The sequence below is a fragment of the Cygnus olor genome, chromosome 3 (assembly GCF_009769625.2).
Source record: "Cygnus olor isolate bCygOlo1 chromosome 3, bCygOlo1.pri.v2, whole genome shotgun sequence".
Taxonomy (NCBI): Eukaryota; Metazoa; Chordata; class Aves; order Anseriformes; family Anatidae; genus Cygnus; species Cygnus olor.
In genome coordinates this window covers 116932399-116960380 of record NC_049171.1, presented here as the reverse complement: position 1 = coordinate 116960380, position 27982 = coordinate 116932399, and the positions used below count along the sequence as shown (strand labels likewise).

Here is a 27982-nt window from a genome sequence, read left to right as displayed (position 1 = left end):
GGCGTGGACCCGCCACGGGAGGGGGCGTGGCCGGCGCCAAGCCCCGCCCCCGACAGCGCGCCCCACCCACACCGCCCCCAGTGGGCGGGCGCCGCGGGGCCTGTCGGGAAGATGGCGGCAGCCCGCGGGCTAGAAGGGAGCGGGGAGCGCGGGGCGCGGGGCGAGTGCCATGAAGGAGACGGGCGGGTGGGTGAGGCGAGGGGGCCGCTGGGGAGCGCTGCCCTCGGGGGAGAGCTCCTTAAATAACGGGAATAAAGTGCTGGGGTGTGCGGAGGGGCTGCACGGGTTAAAGATTTTTATTTTTTTGGTAAAAAAAAAAAAAAAAACAAACAACTGCAAGTGTTTTCGATTCTGGGTGTTGGAGAGCCCCGGTTTGGTGTGGGTCTGTGAGAGGTTCTCAGGGGTTTGTTGTTATAATCTAGTGGCTGCCTGCCACCCCTGAAGCATTTATGTTGGTCTTGTGCTGTGTGTCCAGCTTAAATTTGAAGAGTGGCTTTTTCTGAGTGTCTGTGTGCTTTAACTTGTCAGGGTGCTTTAACTTGCGTACAGGTGTCTGAAGGTTTTTTTTGCCTGAGGTAGTGCAACAGGGTCTTCTGGTGCTTGAGCAGTCCTGTTAGGGTGTGTACTGGTGTCATTTAGTGACTTTTCTTGAAAAAAAAAAAAAAAAAGGTTTTTTTAGTGCTGTGTTGTTAGCAGTTGGGAGCAGGAGTGCCTGGGGATGCACTCCTGAAGTAGCGACATGTAGTAAGAGCTGAGGACCGGTTGGCCTGCTGAGTTGAAGTGCTCGCACAGCTCTTTGAACTGTAATAATGTGAATTTATCTCCTGTCTTCCAGAGTATGCAGGAGAACAGTCTGCAGCTTTCTGAAGTTACATATAAGTGATAAAACCTAGAACAGAGTGGTTTAAGTTATCTTCTTGTGCAAAATTAGGGTCTATCTGAACAGAAATATGTTGGAGTAGTTCCCTGTGGTAGACAGAGCAAGAGCTGGGGACATCTTAAACTACAACAGGTTTCTCACTGAAGCAGAAGGCTTACAGATGAGTAGATAGTATGCCATGTATTCTACTTTCTCTGAAGATCGCTTTGTACGTGTCTGTCAGTCCAGTACAGTTGAGAGAGAAAAGTAAAACAACTTCCAGAAGAAGAAAAAATTCTCTTGGGCTTAAATCACTCATTCAATAAAACTTTCCAAATGCTGTTTCCCCTCAACTTTTAAACTGAGGTTAAACTTGCAGCAGTGTGTAGCTGAAAAGTTTCTACTATAGACTGAAAGAATTTTGTATTAAGAACGTTTGATATATTTGAATGATACTGAGTTTTATGTTGATCTCTGTAGCAAGGATGGGGTATGAAAGTCAGGTGGTGGCCTTCTGCATGCTGGAAAGCTGCTGCAGGTGTCTTAACTTGGCTGTAATGTACCCCAAATCATGGAGGAAACATAGGCTTTCTTGTATTTCTTATGAGAAAGGTATTGTAAGAAAGAAAATAGTAAATATCAGTACTATTACTTTCAAAATGGAAGCTGACAAAACTTTCTATTTTAGTTTAGAAAATGTAGTAGTAGAAACTTAGTGTGAAACTTAGTGTGAACTTAGAAAAAAAGATGGGGGGGGGAACAGAAAACCAAGGTAACTAAAAGCTACATCTGTATTCGGATAAAGCTATGCAGAGAGAGTACTCTGTCTTCCTTCAATGAAGGAATGAAGGCAGCGTTTAGAAATTAAAAAAACACCTTTTTATGACTCTTTTAAATCAGCTATTGAAATTGTCTTGTAAATCTTTCCTAATCCTATTCCAACCACAATGGTTCAGATACGTTGATGTTTTAAGCATTTCTTGACCAACTTAGCTGAAGCTGTAGTACAAGTGGCTTAGAAGCAGTATTTTCTTCTCATTTATGTCAATGATAGGTAAAAGAAAAAATTGGTTTGGAAACTTGTAAGCTGAAAGCTGAAGAGTGTTACCCAACTAGGTTTTTTATGCTTTTGTGGAGTCTTGACTATTTTATTTTCTTCCACAGTACCTCTACCTCTATGCTGCAGAACCAGCCTCAAAGGCACTATGGAATTACCTCTCCAATTAGCTTGGCTCCTCCTAAGGATATAGATTATATTCATACTCAGAAGCTAGTTGAAGCAATGAAGCCATTTGGGGTATTTGAAGATGAAGAAGAACTGAATCACAGGTATAATAAAACTAATTTGTTAATCTTTCAATTCTGAGGACAAATTTAATGCGAGTTTTCTTTACAGGCTGGTTGTTCTTGGTAAACTGAATAACTTGGTCAAAGAATGGATTTCAGAACTTGGTGAGAGCAAGGTAAGGATTTTTATAATATTCTTATCAAAAGAGCTGAGGTCTTTTTACTTCTTTTTAAGGCCATACCACTAGGACTTATGCTGAAGTTCAACTTTTAACTTTCCTCTTAAGTATCAAGTAGGACTGTAGTAACTGCCACTGAAATATGGTATGAAAGATTTTTCATATCTGGTTCTTGAAGTCTTTGGGGCAGTGCATAAATGTAAGAAGTGGCTGTATCAATTGACTGTAGCAGTTAACAAAGATGAAAATTTATTGTGGGGTCTGATAGTAAATGGTCACTGATTATGCCCCAAACAGCTTACAGCACTCATCTAATTTAAATTTATGCTAGACTTGCCTATTGTGTAGCTCCTGAATTCTGTTAATTTATGTACATCTGCAGGGAAGTCTAATAATAGGTCGTAGTTTGTGTAAATTAATGAAAGGACTGCTGCATTGCTCATAGTTTCTTGAGTTGCAAGGGCTCACTTTAGGAAACAAGTGTGTTAGACTAACAAGTCAGTGTGGGAGTGAGAAAACATGTTTAAGGAGTCTGCTTCAATCTTTCTAAGTAATTTGTGTTAATTAAACTTGCACGTAGGTCAATATATATCATATTCTAAAGTAAACTCTTTTTCTACCCACAGAATCTTCCCCCTTCAGTTGTAGCAAATGTTGGTGGCAAAATATTTACATTTGGTTCTTACAGGCTTGGAGTACACACCAAAGGTAGAGCTTTAGTTATCTGGTCATAGTTCTAATGTTTGAAAGTGACTTCCAACAATAACAGCAGAAATGGAATCTCTCTGCAGGTGCTGACATAGATGCTCTTTGTGTTGCTCCTAGACATGTGGAAAGATCGGATTTCTTTCAGTCACTCTTTGAAAAACTAAAACATCAAGAAGAAATAAAAAATCTAAGAGTAAGCAAGTTCTCTCCTTCATACACTGACTTCTACAAACAAGAACATTCATGTTCACAATTCCCATTTGTAATGAATGTCTTACAAGCCAAAGAAAATAAAAAAACATTCTGACCCATTTTAAAAATATTTTCTGTAGTATGAAAATGTTGAAGTCAAGCTTTTGGTTCCTCTTCCTGATGACTATACATCATAGGAATCTTTGTGGTACACTTGTCTTCTACCCTACCCATGGTTTGGGAATGAGTCAGCTGTAGCAAAAAATGAGGCTCTGTCCCTATAAGAGCTTTGCTTGAATTTTAGATATAGTAAGGGGCTCAGAAATGAAGTTATTGCATACATGCAGGAAGAAGGGGCAGTCTGAAAATTAAGGCAGATGAATGTGACATAGAAAGTCTTCTGTCGGTACATGTGCCATGGAGTTCATCTGGATATACTTCAGAACCTCTAAGTTGTTTGTCTCTAGTCCTGTTCTTGGTACTCAGTTTGAGCCTTAGCATTAGTGATGCATACTGACAGCTTTATGTAATATTGTATGTTCACTGCATGGCTCCTGTTAAGTTTATCTGCTTTGTAAAATCACCTTCAGGATGTTTCATGTCTGTCTTGCATGTAAAACTAAACTCCTGACCTCTCAACTTTTGCTCCATAAACAGGGATAATACCCTTTTCCTTATGAGGAAAAAAGAAGAGAAGATAAACCTTCAGGGCTCTAGTGGAATAGTATCTCAAGTGTCTAGAGAAGGCTCGATGCCTTGCTGTGCATCTTCTACAGGAGATAGACAATGTTCAGGCTTGTTTGTATGACTAATCAAGATGAACTGTGATGTTTAATCACAGTACCATGACATCTCACAGCAAGCTGTAAAAACCCTTCCTTTTTCAAAATGGCTGTTTGCTTTAAAATATCTAGCAAGTAATATTAAGGGGACTACTAGAACAGCCATTTAGCATTCATTGTTGCCAGAGTTAAATCTCTTTGACATCCTCTCACGTTCTGCTAGTGCTTCACTCATTGTGTTTGTGATTCCTGGCATTATCTCCAATGAGTCCATGTTTCTTTGAGAGCTGCGATAAGACTTGAAGCATCTTGAGGTAATTAGTCTGAGAAGAGATGAGTGTGTGAACCCTTTAGTAAAGGTGGAGTGGATAGAGGCAGTTACTTTCTTCCTTAGCTTAACAAGTTGTGCTCTAATGCTAGTTTCTGGCCTCTGCTGCAGTCACGTGGCCTCTTGTTGAACAGAGGCTAGTTTGCTTTGCCCTGATACTTTCCCTTCAGGATGTCAGATGCTCTCTTTTTTTTTACATTAGAATTAAAGAAGGTGTGGAATATTTTATTAGACTTGCTTTCAAGTTAATTGCTCCAGTTTCAGGATGCCTGAATTGCTTATTCCTATATAGTCAGATAGGTCTGCTGCATTTAATAACTGCATGTAGTCTGAGTCTAAGCATAGGGGAGAAAGGCTTTGTTTCTGTAGGACCAGACAGTCAGCACTTGGAATGGTTATCCTTTAGCAGTTCCTTCTAGAAACCTGAGCTGGAAAGTGTAACAGTCCTGTGTTGACACGAAGGTTGAGGGCTGTATTTGTTCATTCCTGACTGCCATTAAAAAAACAAAAGGGAGAAATTTGAGCTGTAAGCTTTTCAATATGTATTGAACATACAGACTTTTCTTGGGAAAATGTAATGGTTTGATTCAATTCAGGCCAGTCTTCATAGATAGGAAAGAAGTTCTGATGTATCGATGGCCTCCTGTTTCAAGTTTGGGAGGCAAGCTACACAGTATAGCCTTCCCTCTGTCTAAACTACAGGACTGGAGAAGTGTTCCCCTAGCCTAGTCTTCTGGCAGACACAGTGAAGGACTTCGTTTGTATAGCTAATGATGCTAAACTATTTTTAAAGCTTATTTTGATACCATATTCGTACTATGCTACCTGCATCTTATGTAGTTTTGTCGACTCAAAAGCAACTCAGTCTTTATATTGCATAGCTTCGCAGTATAAGTTTTGTATTTTATTGTAGTCTAGGGGAAATGTGAAAGTAGCAAAAAGACATTTTCATATAGTTATCCTCTCCTCTACAGGCAGTAGAAGATGCTTACGTACCAGTTGTCAAGTTTGAGTTTGATGGCATTGAGGTAAGAATTTCATTTAAAGCATGGTTTATTTTTCTTGCTTTGCAATGGTTTAATTTAGCAGTCGCAGGTCCCTGGAAATCTTAGAAGGTTTTTGGTACCTTAAAGTGTTTAAGAAGCTGTAATTGAACAACCTTACACAACCCAGAATAAGACTGCAGTGGAATTGGAGTTATGGGAGGCTAAGTCCCTAGGAAGCCTGGCACACATGGGAACATCAGGGACATCTTGTTCTAAGTCTGTGCTGTAGACTAAGGTAGCCTACTTGAATAGTATTTATTTCACAAGGATTGTGCAGACTAGGAATAAAGGCAAAATCTTTGCTAATTCTTCTTGGCTCTGACAAGCTCGCTTTTTACAAAGGGCTGCATATAGTGTGTTTCACTGTATGAGTTGTGGGCAGACAAAACATTTTGTTGCAAATCAGAAAGGAAGCAATCATGAAACAAATGTGATAAGAAAAAAAAGTACTCATTTGATTCCTGCCTAGGCTTTTCAGCTGCAGGAATCCTTACATCTTGAATAAGTCTTCTCCAATGAATAAAGAGCTGTGGGTTGTAGTATCCAAGCAAGTTACTGCTTGGTAGTGCTATGATGAAGACACTCAGCAGCCTTTTTGTGGTCTTTATCATGTAAAGACATTGTCAGGATAATTTTCTTACCTCAGACTGTACTGAAAAAACATTTCAGGATCAAAAGGGCTTACCACATAAAGGAAAGGCTTGTTGCTGTAGTTGAGGTGAGTTTAAGCTTAATTATGGAGTTAAGATGCAACTTTCTTTTCTAATGGAAATTGTAAGTTTAGAGTGTCTTTTCAACATTAAAAAAGGTTTTCTATTGGTTTAAAAAGGATGATACACTGTAGTCTTTGTAAATAAAAATATGGAACTCCTAGCAATTGAATTTTTGGGCAAGTCTTTGGAGATGCACCTGTGCCATGTGATTCTAAATATGGATGTTCACCCCTTTTGTAGATAGTACTTGTTCTCTCCCACTAGCAGGTTGTTTGCAAAGTATGGCATTCTAACTCATGCTTGGTACTTCTTTAAGATTGATCTCGTGTTCGCAAGACTGTCTGTGCAAACTATTTCTGATAATCTTGATCTAAGAGATGACTCCAGTCTAAGAAGCCTGGATATAAGATGCATACGGAGCTTAAATGGTAAGCATGTTTACACATTTAAAAAGAAAATGTTACTAAAGCTGATATGGAATGCACATTACACAATCTAACTTTCTGCACAAGATGCACAACCACTCTTCTGTATGCTTAAGACCTGAGGAGGTGACATTTAATGTTTCCGTGAGCAGTGATTAGGTAGGCATGTATTTCCCATTCCTTTCATCAGGGCATGTGTTGTTGCAGTTTACCACAGAACTCTCTTTGGTGAATAAGTGGAGAACTTGATAGAGAAGGGAGTGTTGTAATTCAGAAATAAAGGTATATAGAATATTCAAATCCTAATTTGCTCTTGGTTTAACACCAGCTGTTGTAATCGTGCCTGGCTGTTGGAAGAAATCTAGCTTTCAGAATCCATGTAGAAAGGCCTTATTAAAATGTGTTGGCTATAGCCTGAACTATGAGAAAGTGGTTGAGTACATCAGTTACTGGAGATGATACTGAGTATTATGGGTAATCGAGGTAATGCAAAACAAGTCATCCAAAGTAGTTTTTGTAGATTTGAATGTTAAATTGTAAACTATTGATCCAGTATAGCATAAAACTGGCTTGTACATGTTGCAGCAAACCTTTATACTTAAACCTTTTTTACAGGCTGCAGAGTTACTGATGAAATACTACATCTAGTGCCAAATCAAGAGAACTTCCGGCTCACGCTCCGTGCGATTAAACTGTGGGCAAAACGTGAGTAATGTCATTGTTCATGATCTTTAAACATTTCAGAGGCATTTCATGATGAAAAACAAGTTTCTAAGACTATTGGAGGTACTTCAGTTTTGGATAGTTCTTTAGATGTCTGGGTAATACGCTTAACTGTTTAACTTGTTTTAAATCTAAAGGTGCTGTGTTGCTTATCAGGAACATGACTGCAAATGATAAAAATGCCAAGTTAAGCCATAAAAGCTTGGTATCTATTGAATAGGGAAATACCATATGGGAATGTAGCTGTGGCAAGTGCTAGAACAATGGCAGAACTTCTCTCTGAAGGGAAGTTGGGGCAAAGCAACAGCTGTAGCAGTACGGGTGGATTTCAGAGTAGCAGTATTTTGGGAAATGGTGTAGTAATGATTCTTCTCCATCACTATAAAGGCCAACATTTTTGATTTCATCCTGCTGCAAAAATACTTGACTCCCAAGAGGCTGAAGTGTACTATAAGTAACTTACAGCTTGGGAAGTCAGTGATGTACATTTGAAGGATGTGGGTTTTTGAAAGAATACTAACTATGAAATATCCATTCCAGGACGTGGTATTTACTCCAATATGTTGGGATTTCTTGGTGGAGTTTCCTGGGCAATGCTAGTAGCAAGAACATGTCAACTCTATCCAAATGCATTGGCGTCTACTCTTGTGAACAAGTTCTTCTTGGTTTTTTCAAAATGGTAAGAGCTATTGTTTTATGACAATTTTAACCTGTATAGAGTAGTAACACTTAAGGCTAGTTCTTTAAAAATGTATTTCAACATTGAGTCCTAGTCTGAATTACATGACTGAGTCTTAAAATACGGTTATTAGTTAATGGCTTATCTTTCATAGGGAATGGCCAAATCCTGTTTTGCTGAAACAACCTGAAGAGAGTAATCTTAACTTACCAGTATGGGACCCTAGGGTATGTAGACATTAAATTCAGGACCCTTTCAACTTTCTTCTAGGTTAAACTGATGCTAAGCAGAACTGTTTAAATGTTGTAGGTCAACCCAGCAGACAGATATCATGTAATGCCTATCATCACCCCAGCCTATCCACAGCAGAACTCTACATACAATGTATCTACATCAACACGAGCTGTAATGGTAGAGGAGTTCAAACATGGTAATATAGCTTTCTGTGCTTATTAACTGATGAAGTGTGCTTGCTATGTGAAACTGCATTGGTTATATTCTCTGAGGTGTCCTGCTCCATTAGACATAATGGATCTCTGAGAAATAGGCCACTTGTAAGCAACATGGACCAGTTTTACTACAGATCATCATAGCACATCTGCACTGTGTCAAGTGAACTCATGCTTTCTCCTCTCTTAGTGTTCAGAACTTATCTTGCAGAGTTTATATCGTGCAGTGATATTTTTAAATAAATCCAAAAAAGTAATTGTTTTTTTCAACATCAACTATAGGTCTCGCAGTAACAAATGAGATTCTTCAAGGAAAGTTAGACTGGCCAAAGCTCCTTGAGCCACCAAACTTCTTTCAGAAGTACAAGTATGTATGCGATATGTTTTTCTGAACTTGGAGTGGTTTGTGTACTGGTCGGCATAGTGAGTTCTAACTTTGCCTAAATAGGAGATGGCATTAATATTTATTTTTCTCAAATTAAGTGGAGTTAGATTTTGATAATGATGAGTGCAGGGGAGATGCAGGAAACTTATGTAATTTACCCTCTTTATGAGGAAGAAAATGAACTGCAGCATTCTGAATGTTGCAGAATGTGATTCTAAAAGATACTCTATTTTTCTTCAGTTAATACTGTGCTGAATACAGGACATTGTCTTTAGTAGAAGTTATGTTCTAGATATTTAAGGCAGCTTTGGCTTTGCTTAAAGGAATAACATCCTGAGCTATTATATTTCCATTTTCTTCTAGACATTATATTGTACTGACTGCTAGTACCTATACTGAAGAGCATCACTTAGAATGGTAAGACTGTACCAAAGTCTTCAAACTTTTTTTGAGCACGTACCTTCAATATGTGTATAACTTATGTATCACACATTACTGAAGCTTTAATATTCCTTCCTGCATATTAATGAATTGTCTTGTGCATACACCCCACTCTGTAGACCAGTGCTCTGTAGCCTGAAAAGACTTGGTTTTATAACTTGTTTCTTGGATGTAATATCTAATTTGTAACAAAATTGTACTTGGTGCTGAGTTGCTCTAGTTAGATAGTCAGCTAATTTCAGAGTCTACTTTTCTCCAGTGAAGTGAAACCAGGCTGTTATATCTGAGAGAAACCTTGCACTCAGTGCAGACCATCTGAATGCTGATAAATAATATTTACTGAGTTTTAAGTTGTTAGTGCTCTTACCTCTTCTGTTTAGTGCTGAAAATAAATTGGCACTTTAGTATGGCCAATAGTGGATGGGTTAATTGCTGAAGTGGCGATCAGTTTTACAAAACTGAGAACAACCTCAATTGTAATTAGAGGAATTCACTGCTTATGATAAGATGTTTGTAACTGTCTCAGGGGAGGTATGCCAACATAACTTGTTCGATCTATGTGAATGTGCTGAATAATTGTATGAATGCTAAAGCAAGGGGAAGTAGTAAGGAATTCAGGTACTGTAATGTGCATTTTGTTCTTAGCTTTGCGATGATATTCTGTGTTAAAGATGTTATTTTTTAAATGTTGCCAGTAGATAATCTCTTCTGAGCTTTCTGATCAGTTCATTTAAATTGTATCACCTACAGCTTGATGTTAGTCAATTAGGTGTGCAACAAGGATTTATAGGCATATGGCTTAAAGCTAAAGAATTTTAACTGTTTCTAGTAGAACAGTTTTTCATGCATCTCACAAAGATGAGGAAAGTTCTGACTCCAGTAGAAGCTGACTTTTGTAATGACAGAAATGGAAGCAAATGGGGCTTGGTTGTACAGCTGTGAGAACTAAAAAGCAGAAGATAGTTTATGTCATAAGACCACACTTAGTTCACCAACTCTTGGATGGATTTGAAAGTAGACAGCACACCTCTTCTTTACATGTGTAAAATAGTTCTGAATAACCTACAGACTTTTAACTGCTTTTAAAGTTATCTGTGTTGTTAGCTAAAATGGCAGTACTTCCTTGAAACGAAAAGCCTTCATCGTGGTTCTTATAGCTTGGTAAATTTGTAATGAAGCTAAGGTGACCAGAGTATTTGTTATTAAAGGAACTATGTTTTCAGTTCAGTTCTGGTTGGAGAATAGTAGACTCCTTCCACTGATCAATCTGTAAGGAGAATTGCATCTTCACCCAGCTGTGATCAAGCAGTTGTCCTTGAGTTTTTTCCTGAATTTCCCATGATCTTTGTTTTTTCTACTTTGAAATGCAGCTGGAGTTGCAGGGATATGCTACTTGTACTCTCACAATTCAGATTAAATATATAATCCATGATGAAGATGAGAACAAATTAGATAAACTTAGGTAACTCAGTCTTTGGAAACTCTAAAGCTTAAATGTTACTGGAACCATCTCAAGCTGCAGTGTGTGGTATAAAATCTATCTATTAAGATGAATGAAACTTGCTCTTTGGTTAGCATTTTTGTATTAGCATTACATAAAAGGCGTATAACTACTGTGGGGAATACAGTAAAAACAAGCAAATACTTCTTGTTCTTAGGGTTGGCCTTGTTGAATCTAAAATTCGTGTGCTGGTTGGAAACCTGGAGAGAAATGAGTTTATAAATATTGCACATGTAAATCCCCAGTCTTTCCCTGGCAACCAAGAACACCGTAAACAGTGAGTTTTGTTACTCTACTTAAATACAGCTGGGCAAATGTATTTAACTTGTTAGATAACCTGAGATTAATATAAACATGTTCAGTTACATACCTACTGTTCTGTGGACACGAGGTTCTGGATACGTAGGATCTTTTTAAAGGGAGAACTTCTGAGAGCAGTACTCAGAGCTTACGTATGTGCTGACTCTAATATTGCTGTGTACAGTTAAACTGTTGCCCAATTCTTTCTGGAGGCTCTTGGGTATTCAAATGCGTGGTATCTGCGTAATCTGACAAATTTGTGAACCTGTCTCTTTTAGGGGTGGCTACGTGTCAATGTGGTTTCTTGGAATCATATTTAGGAAAGTGGAAAGTGCAGAAAGTGTTAACATTGATTTAACGTATGATATACAGTCATTCACAGATACAGGTAAGCCTATATTTTTGTTTTGCTCTAGTCTCGTAGTGTTTGGTTTTGATTCTACTGGAAAAGTTGCTTCATTAAGTGAAATGTTTCCCTCTATTATCTAGAGAACAATGTAGAGAATAAAGCCTTCCTGTTCTGACACTTCAGTGAAGTCCTTCGTGGAGCGAGTGTGTGCTGCATTCACACCAAGTGAGATGATCTTTCAGAGTACACAGAAAGAATGGATAGCAAATACAATGAAAGCAGGGCTGGACTGCAATATTTAACAAGAAAGAGGCACGGCTAGTGTAAACCCAACACTTCCACTGTTCTAGTGGATGAGCAAATATGTCCCTTTTGATATAGGCACATAGTAAGCATGAATTTAGTCAGGTGAAATAGCTGTGGAGATCATACTGAACACCTTCTTGAAGGAACTGCATTTTGTGAAATAGCCAAATGAGGAGCCTGTAGATGTTCGCTTACTGGGAATAGTTGCACGTGTCGAAGTTGTCGGCAGAAAGTGAGAGTTAACGGTAGCAGGTTCTAAAACAACTTGTTAGTTCACTGTATTTTTCTGAAGTAAGTTTGTGTATGATAATCGGTAGAACTTTAAGTCAGTGAGTTGCCGCACTGTAATTACGGGCAGTCTTGCATGTAAATCTTCGTGTTCATCTTCCATTTCTGCTTTTTGGTACATGTAGAAAAAAGTATTATTGTAAGCGTTGTCAGGTAGTGCTAGAATAAAGGGGTTGTAGAGGGAGGACTCACTTGAAATCATATGTCTTACTCTGCTATTGTCTATTTTCTCACTCCCAGCCTGACTGTTCACGTGCCTTTCAGAAACGCGTGTGTACTGTCAGGCCCATGACTAGCTGTCATAAATAAGTCAGGTTGCTTTTCTGAAGTGACAAGTGTGTTAGAACAAAGAATTTTAAACAGTGGACTCCCTTAAGCATTTGTTTGCACTCATGGAGAATTTATCCATAGTATCAGCATGGGCTGTGTTGTCTTGCTCAGTTCTCCACTTAAAAATGCAGTGAAACCTGACCACCTTTTTGGCTCATGCTTTCTGATATGAAAGGCATGGAAGACTAACAAAACTCTTGTCTGAATGTCAAGCCAAGTGAGACAGCTTCCTCAGACTTGTAGGAAACAAACATCTGTATAGATAACCCACTAGATATGATGCACTGTTATGCCTTAATTTATTGCTTCAGGCATTTTGCAATGTTTCAACATTGTGGCAAATATTAACAAGGCCTATATACTACCAAGAGCCAGGCTAGAACTAAGATTTACTGTTTTATTTCTATGTAAGAACTCGATTGAGGTAGCTGTACTCTTCGTTTAGTAAATCTAGTAAAGCACAGCTGATAGTACGCTTCCTCTGACAGAGGGTTTGGATTAGACTGAACAGAAAAGGTATTTCTTGGGAGGCGTGAGGTCCGCTTGGCAAATTTGGGAGTGACCAGTTGTGAGCAAGAAAGATTTCATCAAATGCCTTTTCTCTGAGAGTACCTTTAGAGGACAAAGGTTAACTTGAAGTTGTTGGGCCTAAGGTCGTAAGCCTTCCAAGCAGGGAGCCTTTTCTTAATTCAGCTCCCTTTTGCCTGAGAACGATTGGATTTAATTTGAAACAGTAGTTCATATCATTGTAAATATTCATTTGTGCCTTATTCACTCTTATTTCTCCTTTAGAAATACTTTAAGCCACCTCATGGCTATGTCCTTACTTTGATTCTTACTCTATTAGTAAGCTGACTTTCTAGTTCTGCTCATGATAGGACTGCTAGATAAGCTTGTCTAAATGTGACTTAATTCCTTAATAATTGCTGTGCTAGTATAACACTAACATGCATAAAAGGCTGTTTGTAGGCAGTTAAGGAAAACTTGTTTAAATTGCTGCGATTCTGTTAAGTCAGATGTCCCTAAAAATCCAATCTTCATTTTCTTCAGTAGATAGAATTCTAACACCTGAACTACTGAGAGGTTGTGTGGTGTTACTGAACAGCTATGTCAAAGAAACAATTGCCACCACAAATATCAGACAAACCAGCCTGAATCTTGACTAAGGGGTTTGGTCTCTGAGCTGTGCACAGTGGGGTTGTTTCAGAAAGTCAACTAGATCTTTTCTCAGTTCTTAACCAGAATGGCTAGTGAGTATTATCTCTAAGTTAAAATCAGCTCAGATGTCACCTGCAAAGTTAGCAAACCACCACTATTACTGAGTATGTAACAGCTATTTATGTTCAAATCTATATTTATGTATCTGATCTGTACTGGATGGGAAGTAGCAGCTCAGCCCACGTTCATCTTGAGACTGTATGTGGAATGCTTGAGTCACACTTTATGTGCAGTTAGACTAGAAGCTTCTTGCTCTTCATTTGAGCAGAACAGACTTAAAAGCTTGATGTTTCTAAAGAAATTATATGTAGCTTTGATAATGGAAATGTTTGCATTAAGTATTTAAGCTACAACAGTAAATTTCATGTTAGTTTACAGGCAGGCTAACAACATCAACATGCTAAAGGAAGGTATGAAGATTGAGGCGGCTCATGTGAAGAGAAAGCATCTCCATTATTTTCTGCCTCCAGAAACCTTACAGAAAAGAAAGAAGGTATAATTAAAACTTGTCTCTTCTAGACATATTTTTTCTTGCTTACTAATTATTTGATGACTTAATTTTCTAAGCTGTTGTTTCAGCAAAGCATGCCAGATACTAGTCAAAATGCTAGTGGGCTTCAGTGTAAAAGGGCCTCTTCAGATGGAAGCTTGGACAGTTCCAGAGACACGGACTTCAGAACACCATGTAATTCCCCTTCGTTAAATAGGATATCTAAATTGGACACCTCTACAGCAGAGATGGAAAGGTTAGCACCATAACCTTAAAACTGAAAATGCTGCTGTTAACTGACTTGCAATGTGCATGAGGTCTAGGATTTCTTGTTTGAGTCTATGTAGATTGGAAGTATGTGGAGTGCTGTAAAGGCTTTGGGAATGAAACTAGATCCTCCTTTGTGGGTCTTGGGGGATGGGCTAAAGAAATCTTTGAAAAATTAGTTGATCTATATGAATGTGTAGAAACAAAGGAGAGGAATGCAGCAAGGAATGCTGCATATACTAGGTTGGAAGGCAGTATCAGTATATGGAGACTCACTAAAGAAAATACTTGAGTTTAAATCTGCAGTCCGCAGTTCAGCAAAATGATCTCATGCTAGATTGCTAGTGAGTGTCTGTGCTGTTTAGTGGAGCTGTGACAAGGAGCTAAGAAGGAAGACCATTCTGTGTGTGTGAACTTCCTGGAACTGACGTACACTATTGGGATAGCATTTTCTAACTTAAACATTGTAAAATCTGACTTTTACAGAAGTGTTGTGATTCAGAGAACTAGTGGTGCTAACAGAGAGGAGATGAATCACGTAGCTGTGCCACCAGTGTCTAAGGAAATCTCCATTCCAGTTATTGGTTCAAGTATGTGTTCAAGAAGTAGGTAGAATGCAGTCTTTAACTTCATGGCTGAGCTCTAAAAGCTTGATGTCTCCTACAGAAATGGAGGCTGCAGTTGCAGTAAGACCATCAGGACCTCCAGCTGGCTGCACTGTTCCTGCAGTAATAGAACATAACACGATTTCTCGACTTAGGACACATTTTGTCCAAGGACAGCATGAACCGAGTGGAACTCAAATTACAAATTTAAAGAGTACTATACCTAAACGACCTCATTCACCTACCTCAGAAGAATACCCTAAGAGACCAAAAGACAGAGAAAAGGTACAGAAGCAGGGCTAGGCTGTGGAGGGTTTAAAGTAATATCTATTAATACAGAATTATTGATACAGAATTAGTGAAATGACTAAATGATAATAGGTGTGTGTGTATATATACACATTCCCAAATATATATAAACATTCCCAAAAAAAACTGATAACAAATGTGTATATATACATTCCCAAAAGAGTTGGGAATCTAAATTTAAATATAATGATAGTTTTTACTAGGATATAGGTATGAGAAACTGTTCACTAGCCATACATTAAATTCAAGACAGTTTCTTCAAAAATGTGACACTAATGACTGTTTTTAGTCTGGTGACAGAATATCTAAATATTACTATTTGTTTAATGCACTGGCCACTTATCAAAGGAAATGTCTCACTTTAAATTGTTTTAAGAACTGTTTCTGAAAACATTTTAATTATTTCTAACTAAAGAGGGATATTAATCTTACAAATACAAAAATATGAGCTAATATTGTTCAGGTAGATTTTGAATGTTCTATAAAATCTCCTTAAATAACTGCTTTTTCTGGTTTGCCCTCCTCTTTGAGGCAGAGGCAAAGAACCATGCAAACTCAATTTTTCCATTTGAAAAGAACCGACTTTCGGAATAATTAACTTGTATTGAATGTTTCAAGTATAGACTTTTATGGATGGGTAGCAAGACTATTCAAGAGACGTGACATACCTGTTTGGTAATGGTCTCTAAGTGTTGTTATAAGAATGGCCGCTAATGCACTTAATGCATTGACTTGAATCTGTACCCGAATGTGAAGTCTAGAATTTTTTTTGTCTGCGTATTCTGTTCTTCTAGTTAACTGGCCAGGATTCAGCATTCAAAGATGGTGGTAATCCAGAAGATGTAAAGAGAAGATCTACAGAAAATGTAATTTTTAAATGATTTTATTTTAAGTGGAGTAAATGAAAATCTGAATGGAATATTCTAGTACCTAGACAACTTCACATAAATGCTCTACACATCTATTGATGTGAACAAAAATATGCTTTTAAGTATAACTTATTTCAGTCTTCATTTCCCAAATATTACATCCACATATGTTACATGCTACCACTAATTTTGTTAATATCTAGCATCTTGCCATGCCTGAAATTGGTTATTTTTTAACCACTTGATTTACTCTTATAGGCTAAGACTACTGTGAAGACTAAAGCATTTGACCTCTCACAGGGAGGATACAGAACTGTATATTTAGTGTAGCTTGTTAGTGAAACAAACTCTTGAGTGCACACCCTCAAATCAAGATGTGGTCTTGCTGGCAGAGTAAAGGTTGAAATACCTGAAACATTGCATGTGAGCTCGTGCTTCAAGAAAAATGTTGATTATTTTTCCTAATCTTAAAGGAGGTGAAGGGTGTTGACGCATGTATGTATTTGGCATTTAAGTATCTTAGCTGCCAAACCTTGCTGTATCAAGTCATGAATTTAAGAAAACTATGTAATACATCCCTTTGAACTTTTTAGGTTGGCCTTGGAGGAAAATCTAAGCTGATTCCAGTTATTGACACATCAAGGTCACAGGTATGGTGCCTTAATGATCACAGGTAAAATAAAACTAGAATTTTTTCCCTTTATGTATAAAGTTTTATGTACTACTAACTTCTGTAGAATAGGTCCTGCTAAGTAGGTGGTAAGCCTTTACATATCATGCTTCTACTGAATTGAATGGCTGAACAATGAGCTTCCTGGTTGCGAAACTGAAGTCAGGCTAAAACCTATTGGACTGAAGGACCCTGTCTCCATTCATTTGAACCCTGACAGTTCATTTCCTAGTTCGCTATTTTCTTATTAAAGGATTGTGTATACTCCTTGCAGACGTTTCACAGAGCTGTAATTACTTTAAACACTTGTATACTCATTGCTGTGACAAGATTTGAAGCTTTGAAGTACATAAGTATGTTAAATTCTGGTGTCAGTTGAAATGTTGAAAAAATGAGTTATAAAATTGGAAGTACTCCAGACAGTAGAGACACTCTGTATTCCTAACCCATTGGTCCAAGAAGGGTGGTAGCTTCCTTTATTATGCCATTGAGCAACTTTTCTGTCATGAATTGAGATAATTACTTCCTAAGGACAAAAGTGTGCAGAGGGGAAAATGCTCTTCCTTTGAAAACTAGTGGTAAATAAGTGGTATGGTGGAAAACGCCCTTTTCTGTGAATATTTTGGGCCATACTGATTTGGTACATAAAGAATGGTACTATATTCAGCTAGAAAAAGGTTTGTCTGCTGCTACTTGTGAGTTCTTGTGTTTAAAACTTCCTTTATTTTTATGGCATCTTTTTTGTGTTTTAGAGGCTCTCCAGTAAAGAACTACCAGATTCTTCATCTCCTGTTCCAACAACTAATATTCGTATTATTAAAAGATCCATCAGACTTACCCTTAACCGTTAACCTTTCTCTTTATCTCTTCAGGTAAAGATATTTGTTTAGTGATTCATATTATCAATGTGTATTCTTACTAACAAAGAATGGACTGTTACTGTTGCTGTACTGCAGTGTCAGACAGTTAAATACTTCTGTTTGTGTTTTTGACCTGGAGATGCTGTAGGATACTCCTATTACTGTGTAGCTTTTCCAAGATCATCAAGTAACAAGTCACAGTCTACAAAAATCTTGGCCTTTTTAGTAGTATTAGCTTAGGTGCTTTCTTCCTTTGGAACTACTTTGTATACTCTTGCAACATCTGTCTTTATTAGTCTTTTTAAGGAGTCTTAACTATCACTAGCTGAAACAGCTTTCTGAAATAGCCACAAAAACAGCTTGTCCTGTAACTTGGATTCAGAATGTATGTAAACAGGGATGACTAGTCATGACATCTATATTCTGTTTTCAAGCATGTAGGAATGTGCTTGTATTCATTTGAGCTTTCCTAGTCAATGTAGATGTGGTGTTCTTGTCTTAAATTATCTTCCAGTTTGGCACATACACTCCTGTGCGTCTGTCACAATTGTGCTCAGCTTCCACAGGCAGTAGCTTTCCATAGTCTAGCACAGCCATGCACTAAATAAGTATTGTCTCCCATGGAGGCCCGTAAATCTAAATACTGAAGAAAATGCAACAGAGGATGCTACCAAGGTATGGAGATGATAGACAGACATATCCCATGCCATGTTATGTTTTTTTCTTAAGGCTGCTCCAACATGAGACTTAAGTTCTGTTTTCACTGGGTAGCTGAGCTAAATTCAGAACACAAGCGAAGATGCATCTCAACATTGCAGCAGTTGAGGCTGTTGTGACACTGCACACCTGTAAACTGCAGTCTTTAAAGCAACTGTCATGTAGAAAGTGGTACTGCGTTTCAGGGAAAACCTGGAAGTTCAAAATGGTTACTTGAAAACTTGTAGTAGCCTTAAGTCTGGTTCTGTAAACAAACTGATAACACTGCTTACCCAGTAAAGTGCATTAGGGTTTTTTGGGGGTGCAGAGATTCTAATTATGGGAAATATGCTATCTTTCTATTGTAATTTCTTTATAATTAGTGATTTTTTGTAAATGAAGTTGTATGTCTTTTCCAGAGTATTTTTGTATGTACTGTAAAATACTATCATCCAAAGAAATTTGAAGTCTTTGGTTGTCTTTCCTCTTTTTTTAATGTAGATGGCTTCTGATTAAGGAAAAGCAAAACTGAAAATAAAATGGCAAACCAATTGTACAGAGGGATGGGGACAGGTGGGCACAACTTTCTGCAAAATGTAGTCAACTTGAGTTAATATTGCTGCTTCCCTGCTGTTGATATTTCCAGGCCTTGAATGAACGCCCACGGAATGAATAGTGCAATTTGTAAAATGAATTGACAGCTGAATTCCCAGTTCGCTATTTGAACAATAGGCACCCCTGAATTTCTGTAAAAAGAAGTTGCTTGGCTTTAACAATTGAGTTCTGATCATCTTTAAGCATCCACTTGTAATGTTCTTAACCAGACTTCTAAGGACTGTAAAAGAATAGGGAGAATTTATCTTTAAAACAAAAAAAATCCTAGTGGGTTTGATAGGTTCTGTTCTTCCCTTTCAACACTCTTTTCCTCAAAAGAAAAAGTGTGCTGACTTTGCAAGGCTTACATTTAGTCACAGGTTAAAATGAAGTAATAGTACATGTTAAGTGCTTGTAAGATTGTTACACTGAGGTTTATAAAACAGTACCTGGGTTTGGTATGTTCATCACCATGCTACTTAAATATTGTCAGGTCTGTGCATTACCTACAGTATGTATACAACTTTAGCACCTATGTAAATAAAAAATCTATTGTGAGTTTGAAGGAATTAAAGTAGGTGATAAGGTGAATAGCAAACTAAACAGGAAAGTTGTCTTAGTGGTAGTCTACAACTCTGTAATATCATGCTTTTAAACAAACTACTCCTTTTGAGTATTCAAAGACTGTTCAGGGGTGTTTTGCCCTTAATCCCTCTGTTAGCATTAACCCCTCTGTTAGCGCACAGCCGGTCTTAAACTAAGCTGGCTAATGGTTACTGAGGAATGTTTTCACAATTCTTTTTATTCTTGTTTTAGTTACCTTCTAATTGCTCTTACTCCATTTTTTTCTCCACTCTTAAGGTAAGGAATGTTTAGGAAGGATTTAGGTTACTAATTTCTGGGACTTGATCCAGAATAGGTGAGGATACGCATTTCCCCTTTACATACCCTGGCTCAACGCTTGGTGTAGTGCACAGTGACCTTACTGCTCTGGGTTTTCCCTAGATACTGCAGAAGTGCAGTGCTGCTCCAGGGCTGTGTAGTTATCTGGTGTTCTGAGTGTTCTCTTTTTGGTTTCGATGGGTTAATGGCTAGATTTCAGCTGTTTTGATGAGAGTTCAAATTACAACAATTTTATTGTTTTTCTTTTTTATGGAGCAAGTCCTCTGTTAAAGGCACTGAAAGTTAAAGGGAATGAAAGTTAAGTTACCCAGGTGTAAAAGAATTCAGTGAGCCTATATTCCATCAGACTTCCTGGAAGTGTTGTTTTCTACCTGTGTTCTTAGCTGGCTGCTGTATGTGTGGCTTGGAGATTGAGGTAGAAGGGGTGAAAGAGGAATAATAAATCTCCTTTAAAAGGATTGGCTGTATTTTGTACATATGTTTGGACACAAATTTTGTGTATTCAAATGACTCCAAGTTACTAACTACATATAAGGAATTCCTGCAAAGGAATTCCTTATATCCCAGGGTTTTCTTTGCTCAGTATCACCAAAGGAACAGTTACTGAATTACCTATGTTTCTGTTGCAATGCATGTCCCTGTAGCAACTAAGGGTAAGTGATAGAATATTTCTTGTCCTAGTGAGTAAAAAGCAAAGAGGGTGGGGGGGAGGTGAGAGGTATCTTGAAACTGCTGCTGTTGATTTTTGGGAAGGAGGGGGCTTACTACTGCTTTTGTGTAATATTTGGTGAAATAAGCTGCTTAGCTTAAACACAAGCAAAAACTCCTAGCTGTATTTTTGTATTACCTCATCACACTTCTTATAAAACTTCTTATAAAGAGTCTGGTCCTGTGCATTACCAGTAAATGACAGGCATGGGCTGGGCTTTGGCATGCTGTGCCTCTGCCTACAGCTGAGGGGCTAATAACCCCCATGGCTGGAGGCACCAGTGCCCGAACTCTGAAGGAAGTCAAACCACTGTAGGGGTCACCCTATAGTGGTCCTGTGTAAACAGGCACCTTCTACTCCCATGGGACTACTGCAGGAGGCTGCTGTCTTACCCCTCCATTGAGTGGCTGTGGGGGCTGCGTGCTCTTTACAGGGTGGGGAGAGCTGTCGGGTATGGGGGGCTGTGGCCCAGGCTTCCCACGCTGGGGCGGGTTTCCTGCTGTAGGGCCTGCAGTGGGGGCGGGCTGGGGACTGAGAGCTGCTGTGACAGTGCTGGCATGTGACGGCAGTGCTCTGCGGGCAGGGGGCTGGGAAACACCCCTGCAGCACTGTGGTGCCTGCTGGCCCAGGCTCTAACACTGCCTTGAACCCTGCTGGGCCAAGCAGAGGGCAGTGGGAATGTTTCTCAGCTTCTAGAGCTGAGAAGGAAGGGCAGGCATGGGCTGTGAGCACCCTCAGCTGCCTCCTGGCATCAACTCCCCTGCAGCTCAGGGTTTCTTCAGCTGCTCTCTGCATTTGTGACTGGGGGCCCGGAGCATGGTTGCAGCCCAGCAGCTGAGACCTGCCCCCCTGCTGGACCTAGTGCGTTGTTCTTGGGTGGTAGAAATCTTAGCAAAACAGTAGCCAGGGGACTGATAATTCTCTTATTCCAGAAGATAAAACCTGTTGGGTTCTCAGCTGTCTGACCTTCAGGACATTGATAGAAATCAAACTGGGACAGCTCGTCTTTGGGCAGTTCCTCTTTGCTGGGAAGACCCTGTCTGATTCATCATGCTTGACACCCATCATTGTTTCTTAATCATACTTCACATTTTTTCTTTTTGCCTGGTCTGAGACTCTTGTCTACCTTCCTGTTTTCCCTGATATTCACATCTTCCTTTCCCACCCAAATCCATCTTTACTCCCATTTGACATGTATCATTTTTTTTCTGTGCTGGACAGAAAGCCCTGGGAACCTTGAAACCAGAGAAATAATCTACTTTCAATTTTAGTTTGTGGCAGCCAGACAAGCAGCAGCCTTCAGCAGGGACCATCTAGCTCACTCTCTGCAGTACATGCAGTGGAGAGAAAGCTGATGAGTTCTTTTGCTAATAAGCAAGTCTGAAAGCATGTGTAAGCTCAGACTTTTTAAAGGCTCAGCACATGCCCAGATTTGTGTGGTTTTTCAAAGGAACAGTAAAAAGTCCAATAGCGACACCAGCACAGCTTCCATGCTAAATTTCATGTCCCTGTTTCTGAAATCCGGAGAAGTTGAGAGTTTCTTAAAAGTTTTGAGTTCTTTGAATACAAATAAGGTGGCATATTTTCCCTGTGACTCATTCTTAGAAATGACCAAGTCATTTTGTTCTGTTTTTCCTAAAAATCAGATGGGGGCAACATATGTAATCATACTCCAGAGAACATTTTTTTTGCAAACTTGGGAGTAACTGAAAATGCGGTCTTAAAATAGGAAGTGTTGACTAGCCATAACTAACAAAAGGCACTGATGGTAAAATGACCAAACAAACAAAAAAATGTAGTTAATGCTTTAGTCAGTAGGTACTAGAGCTGGAAATTGCTATAATTTATTTTATTGCAGCAGTTTTCTTCCTGTGTGCTCACTGGGCAAGAACAGAAAGTGATCGTATAAACTATATTCAAGTGCATACAGAGAAGAAAAGTTGAAGTTTTGTTGAATCACTTAATGTATAAATGATTGTCAGTGTGCCTTTGGCACTACTCTTGAATTTTTATTGTGATTTTTTTGGGGGGATTGCTTTTCCTCTTTTGTCTTAGATGCAGAACTTACATTTTATTATGTACAGCCTTTTCCACTACTTAAGCAGAAGGACATTAACCTAACATTGTGAGCATTACTTCAGAACTTCCTAATAACTACACTAAAGAAGTAATAACTGTTTTAAGTTTCACATTTTTTGCTCTCCTGTATGAAGCAGGCATTAGACCTTCAGGAAACTGAATGTTGTTCCTGCTTCTGAATCATATGTGCGAAACCAGAAACCTTTCAGTATTTTTTGCAAGATTTGTAGCTGATGGTTATGTTCACTTCCGTTTTTGTCTTGATAGTAATAGCGTATGTTAACTTTTCTAACTTGTTTTGAGTGTTTTTACAGGTCTTTATACCTCTTTTGCTGTATAGAATAACAGCTTTGGTAGATTCTGTAAAACAAACCAGAGTAGGTTCTGTTCAATGCATTTACAAAACAAATATCTAATTTATCAAGTCATCAGCAATGGGAAAATGCTAGATAACAGTGCTTTCTATAAAGTGGTTGTCTGCAGTAAGTTAAGAAAATCAGATGGGATAAAAATACATCTCTGCGAGTTGCATTTTGAGGAAAATGAATCTGTTGCAATCAGCTAAGTGCTAGCAATGAGAAGGCAAGGGAATCCCCTGTTCCCCTGCTTTCCCACTAAATAAATCATTGGGTTACACCAAATGATAAGTTGCGTAAGTACAGAGATGTTTACTTTTCTGTAATTCAGGGTAAATATTGGCACAAGCCTGTGAAACTATAAATCAGTGTACTAAATTATATTTCTCTTACAGAAATAAGTAATGAAGTCAATTGATTTTTCTCTCCCACTCTTACGTGTTATGACTTCATGGGGGGAAAATTCAGTAAGGGCAGTATCTGTGTTCTCCAGGCTCAGCTTAATTAAAGCTGTTTTCAGTTCACCTTTCAGTAACAAATAAGCAGAGATAGATTGGCCAGAAGCCAAACTGTGGAGCTCAGATCGGGGGGTTCGTATGTTCAAACTTAGTCTTGCATGTTTTCAGCCTTAAAGGTCATCCCTTATTTCAGTGGCTGTGATATCACTGGGGAAACCCTGCTGCACTTTTATTTGTCCTTGTATGAAGGTCTCAAACGTCAAATAAAAGCAAAGAAACTACTTAGAAAAGTTTAAGGCTTCAACTTAAACTACCCACGAGTTCTTAGTGACTCCTAAGCAAGACTGTTATTTCATCAGCTCTTGCTTGCATGTGAACATTTTTCCTCGGTCACTGTTTCTTTTGCTTAGATAGTTTTGATTTTCAGCTATTTATTAAGGAGAGCTTTTGTTGTGAAACATGGGATGATCTTCTGTTTGATAAGTAATGGATGCCACTAGCAAGTTGAAGATGATTTCTCATCTGAAATAACAGGACAGAGGATGAACCAGGGTGCCCACTAATTGTTCCTTAGACTAAAAATTTGCATTAAGTATTGGTACTACTGTGCACTTTTGTCAAGGCTTTTCCTGACAGTATGTAAATTCTTTTTCAGTGCTTAATAATAATTTACAACATTTCTGAGATTTTTTCCTTAAATCTCTGCATTAACAGATCTGTTATAGAAACTAGTAAGTTGAGAGATCAGAAAAAAGCTTGTGCCAATACCTGAAACTGAAGCCAAATTTCCTGAATATGTGAGACTGTTGTTTGACCCTTATTTTTTTGTCATGTTGTCCATTCTTGCAGTGGGGGTTCCCAGTACCTGTTAGTTACTGCATCCAGCTAAGAAGGACTGTAACTGTCTCTAGAGATTATAACTGTAACTGACTACTGTGTTTTAAGCCACTACATAACTGGTAGCCCACTATTCTTATTGCTTTTTTATAGTCTTGAATATTAAACAGCTTTCCTTTCAGATGTTGATTACCTTCCTAGGAAGGAGAAAAATCATCACAGATCTTTCTTGCTTATTTTTCATTCTCCACAAAAAAGTCCAAGAAGTTTAGCACAACACACAGTACAATAGGTCTATCAAATCCAAGTTAACAGCTTACTAAGTGCTAATGGGTTATTTCTTTTATTTTATCATTGCAGGGGTGAGTGAGGTTGTTAAGGGGGAATCCCAGTAGTTCCTGATGATAGAGTTGTTAAAATAGGAATTACCAGTAGTCGCTACAGAAAAATGAGTGGATGCTGAGTTTTTTTCCTTTTTAAAAAAAAGACAAATACTAAAAAGACAAGTACTAGAGTCCTAACTGTCCAAATCCCAGGTGACTTTTTACTTAGCCTTTAAGATTTGGGTTTAGACACTCCTCTAGCGATGCTTTTCTGTGCTGCTGAGTAGTTGCTGTAGCACGTAACCCTAGCATCTATGTGAAGGATGAGCGTAGCTTTTAACTGAGTAAATCTTTGTAGAATTATCCCACCAAATTTTATGGAAAGCTGTATATCCCAAGGTACGTTTCAGCATAGGAGGCTCCTTGCTTCAGGTCTTGTTAAAGCCACCTAGGCCTTATGTGTCACAAAATAATGCTGAGGAACTGAATGAGATGGAGACACTGTTACTGGGAGAAACATGAATCCCTAAAATGTGTTACGTACTGCAGTAGCAAGCAGCATAGCACCTAGGTTTGTCCACAGATTGGCCTCCAGCGCACATCCATGATATGAGACTTTATATTATTATTGTGCATTTTAGATCCAAAGCTATCTGCCTTTAGATTCAACATTAAAATGACTCTTGGTTTTGTCAGAAGCCAAATGCCATCCTTTAGGAAAAGGTGGTGTCTACTGAATGGGGTAAGTTGAACTATAAATGTCATATATGTGAACTGGTATATTGCATCTTTCTGAATGAATGATAGATTACAACAAGTTATAGGTAGCTCTCACTCTTACAATACTTAAATGAATGGTATGTTTGCATGGCTGTGTATTTTTATCGCTCAGATGAAATTCCAGTCAACCCAAGTGGAAGTTTTCTCTGTGAAAGAGGTGTGTGATTATGTTCTTGACACTTCAAATGTATTGCTGAGAACGTATTGTTGTGTGGCCCAAAAACTTAGTAAACTTATTGCTGTAATCAAAGGCTCTTCAGTGAAGAGAAACATGATGAGAGTGCCTCTAGGGCCTAATGTGCTGTTGCTTTAAATCTCCTCAAAGGTAGAAGAAACCCACTTGAATGAAGTTGTTGTACCCTTCCTCTGCAGCTTTAGGAGTGTGAATCTTCCTTGATTTCCTGGATAAAGCTGTTAATCAGTCTTTGCTACTTGAGCATGTTATGAGTAAAGATAGCGACACTCTTGTAAAAGCAACCACAGAGTTCTGGCTCCCCTCCATCTTACTCAGCCAGAACAGGAATTTATAAAGATACCAAACTTCTGTTCATAAAACACTGCTACACATGATGTGTTAGAAAGTGCTGGTATCTTTTTACAAAAGCTGAAGGGTTTGGGCCACAGGCTTATGAATTGGGGAGGATATCACAAAAGAGAACTGGACAGGCTTGTTAGAAAACAGTAGCTCACAGAGTGGCTATGGTCACTATTAAGGGGAGATGAATAAACACCTTAGTCTTTTAAGCAGTGGCTACTCTCTTGTTTATTGTTTTCATAAATCGTAATCAGTTTGGTTTCCTTTATCACTTTAGGAGGTTCTTGCTACCACCTTCATCCCTGGCACACTTGGGTCCTTCTCCTTTCTCCTGGCTGCACACCTGAGCTTCATTGTTTGTGGTGAATCAACTAAGTATAGCTAAGTAGTCAAACAATCTGATGAAGGGAACAAAAATAACATTTATCTACACCTGGTTTTTGTTATTTCAAATTAATTACAGGGATGTTTATGAGGTGGGGTTGTTGACCACACAAATACACAGGTTGTTCATAATGCGTATAAGCTGGGAGAAACTGTAATTGCTATGCTAAATATAATTTATTCTGTGGTTCCATTCAGCTATGCATTTAATTTTATTTTTCCACTCTTCTAGGGGCACTGGTAAACATTCTTCTAAGCAGGGATAGTAATGATGAGACAGTAATTGTCTGAGTAAATTATTCAAGTGGCCTTCTTTTTTCACTTCCAGCATTTCTGGTGTCTTCTGGCATCAGGACAGAAGCATATGTGAGTCCTGAGCTATGTAAATGAAAAGTTCTCTGCATTACAATTAAAAACATGTCAGGTCACATGGCTTCCCCTTGACCAGTTACAGCAGTGCTGTTTTGCAAATAGGGTTTTAACTGTGTTGCAAGTGTAAAGTCCTGAACTGACCAAGTCCGTAGTAACTGGGTCACCAGCCACCGAGGTTTGTGTGATGTAGATCCTAGGAGTATTTGCAGAAGCAAAAGTTCTAGAATTGCATAGCTGCGCCAGTTTTTATGTTGACATTGAAACTTAATGGTGCGCATTCAGGAAGCAGAAATAATGCTGTATGTAACATAAATATATAAAAGGAATATAAACTTTAGTTTTTAAAAATACAACTACTAAATGATGGGTTTTGAAGGACACTATTTCAGGTGTACTTGTTAATGGGCTTTTTGCATACTGTGAGTATTGGGTGTTGCCTGCTGTTGGGGAAGGAATTAGCAGTAGTGTGACAGAGCTCAGGGCCCTAAAGTAACCATTGTGCCTCTGGAATAATCAGCATGAAACAAAAAAGAACAGTTCCCGGCCTATGAAGCTGATTGCTAAGTATATTAAAGAGTGAATACAATATATACTTCTTGTGCAATAGGCAGCCTAACAGTAGGTAGATAGTATCATATGCGGTTGCCTAAACACATGAGATTAGATTGACCATGGTCATTATTTAATGGGGTTGCAGTGCACATGAGGAACTCTAGTCTTAGACCGCTGTGGAGATAGGATGATAAATCTCCTTCCCCCAAACAGCCCTGAAGCTCTAGCACTATGGAAATAGAGTATGAACAGGTGGAAATAATAAAACAAGGTAACACTAGCAATTTACAAGACAGCTGCAGTCATTAATTGCTGTTTTGTTTGATCAAGTTCACATTTTCAATAATTGTGTTTATCCCAGCTACTGGTCAAATAATGTCAGACAGCAAGCCTACTTAGCAAATACAGATGTCTTCAGTATTGTAACAAATCTTGAGGCTACAGCTAAGTCTGATGAGCACCCCGAATGGGAACCTTATCTGCCCATCACTTTTCTAATTGTTGTGCAAAAGTGCCAAATAGGAAATCTTACTTAGCTTTGTGTAAGTCATATTTTGTATAGATAGAGCTGACCGCATGAAGAGAGAGTCTCTAATCTCTCAAAAGCTTTGAAGTGGTATTAAATCTGAACTGGTCCTCTCATTCTTTTTTTCTTAGAGTAAGAAGTTAACAAAAACAGCTGTTTTTTTTAAAGTAACACACTTTTCAGAGTTTTCAGAGTAGACTTAGATTTGGCTCTCTTAATCTGATTTTGTTTTTCAAACAAATGATTGAGTTTACACAGTATTTTTGTGAATCTATAGAAGTGGGAACTTTGACCTACATTTATTTTCTGTTAGGCAGATT

At 38.5% G+C, this 27982-nt stretch overlaps 1 protein-coding gene across 5 annotated transcripts; it reads left to right on the top strand.

Annotated features, from left to right (window-relative positions):
* Positions 1-59: 59 nt before the first annotated feature.
* PAPOLG (poly(A) polymerase gamma) lies at positions 60-19046 on the top strand. Of its 5 annotated transcripts, none has more exons than XM_040551431.1 (22): positions 60-186; positions 2024-2188; positions 2256-2322; positions 2952-3033; positions 3117-3226; positions 5310-5363; positions 6411-6522; positions 7135-7224; positions 7783-7921; positions 8076-8148; positions 8231-8351; positions 8653-8737; positions 9119-9172; positions 10855-10974; positions 11276-11385; positions 13860-13981; positions 14068-14234; positions 14732-14835; positions 14912-15135; positions 15954-16025; positions 16622-16678; positions 17451-19046. In XM_040551431.1, exons 1-22 carry the CDS (start codon positions 170-172, stop codon positions 17547-17549), a joined length of 2244 nt encoding a protein of 747 aa, XP_040407365.1. In that variant the 5' UTR covers positions 60-169; the 3' UTR covers positions 17550-19046. The 5 variants fall into 5 exon arrangements, with proteins under 5 accessions (XP_040407365.1, XP_040407370.1, XP_040407369.1 ...); XM_040551436.1 differs by lacking the exon at positions 60-186 and adding an exon at positions 228-285; XM_040551435.1 differs by lacking the exon at positions 60-186 and adding an exon at positions 315-618.
* The last annotated feature ends 8936 nt before the right edge of the window (positions 19047-27982 follow it).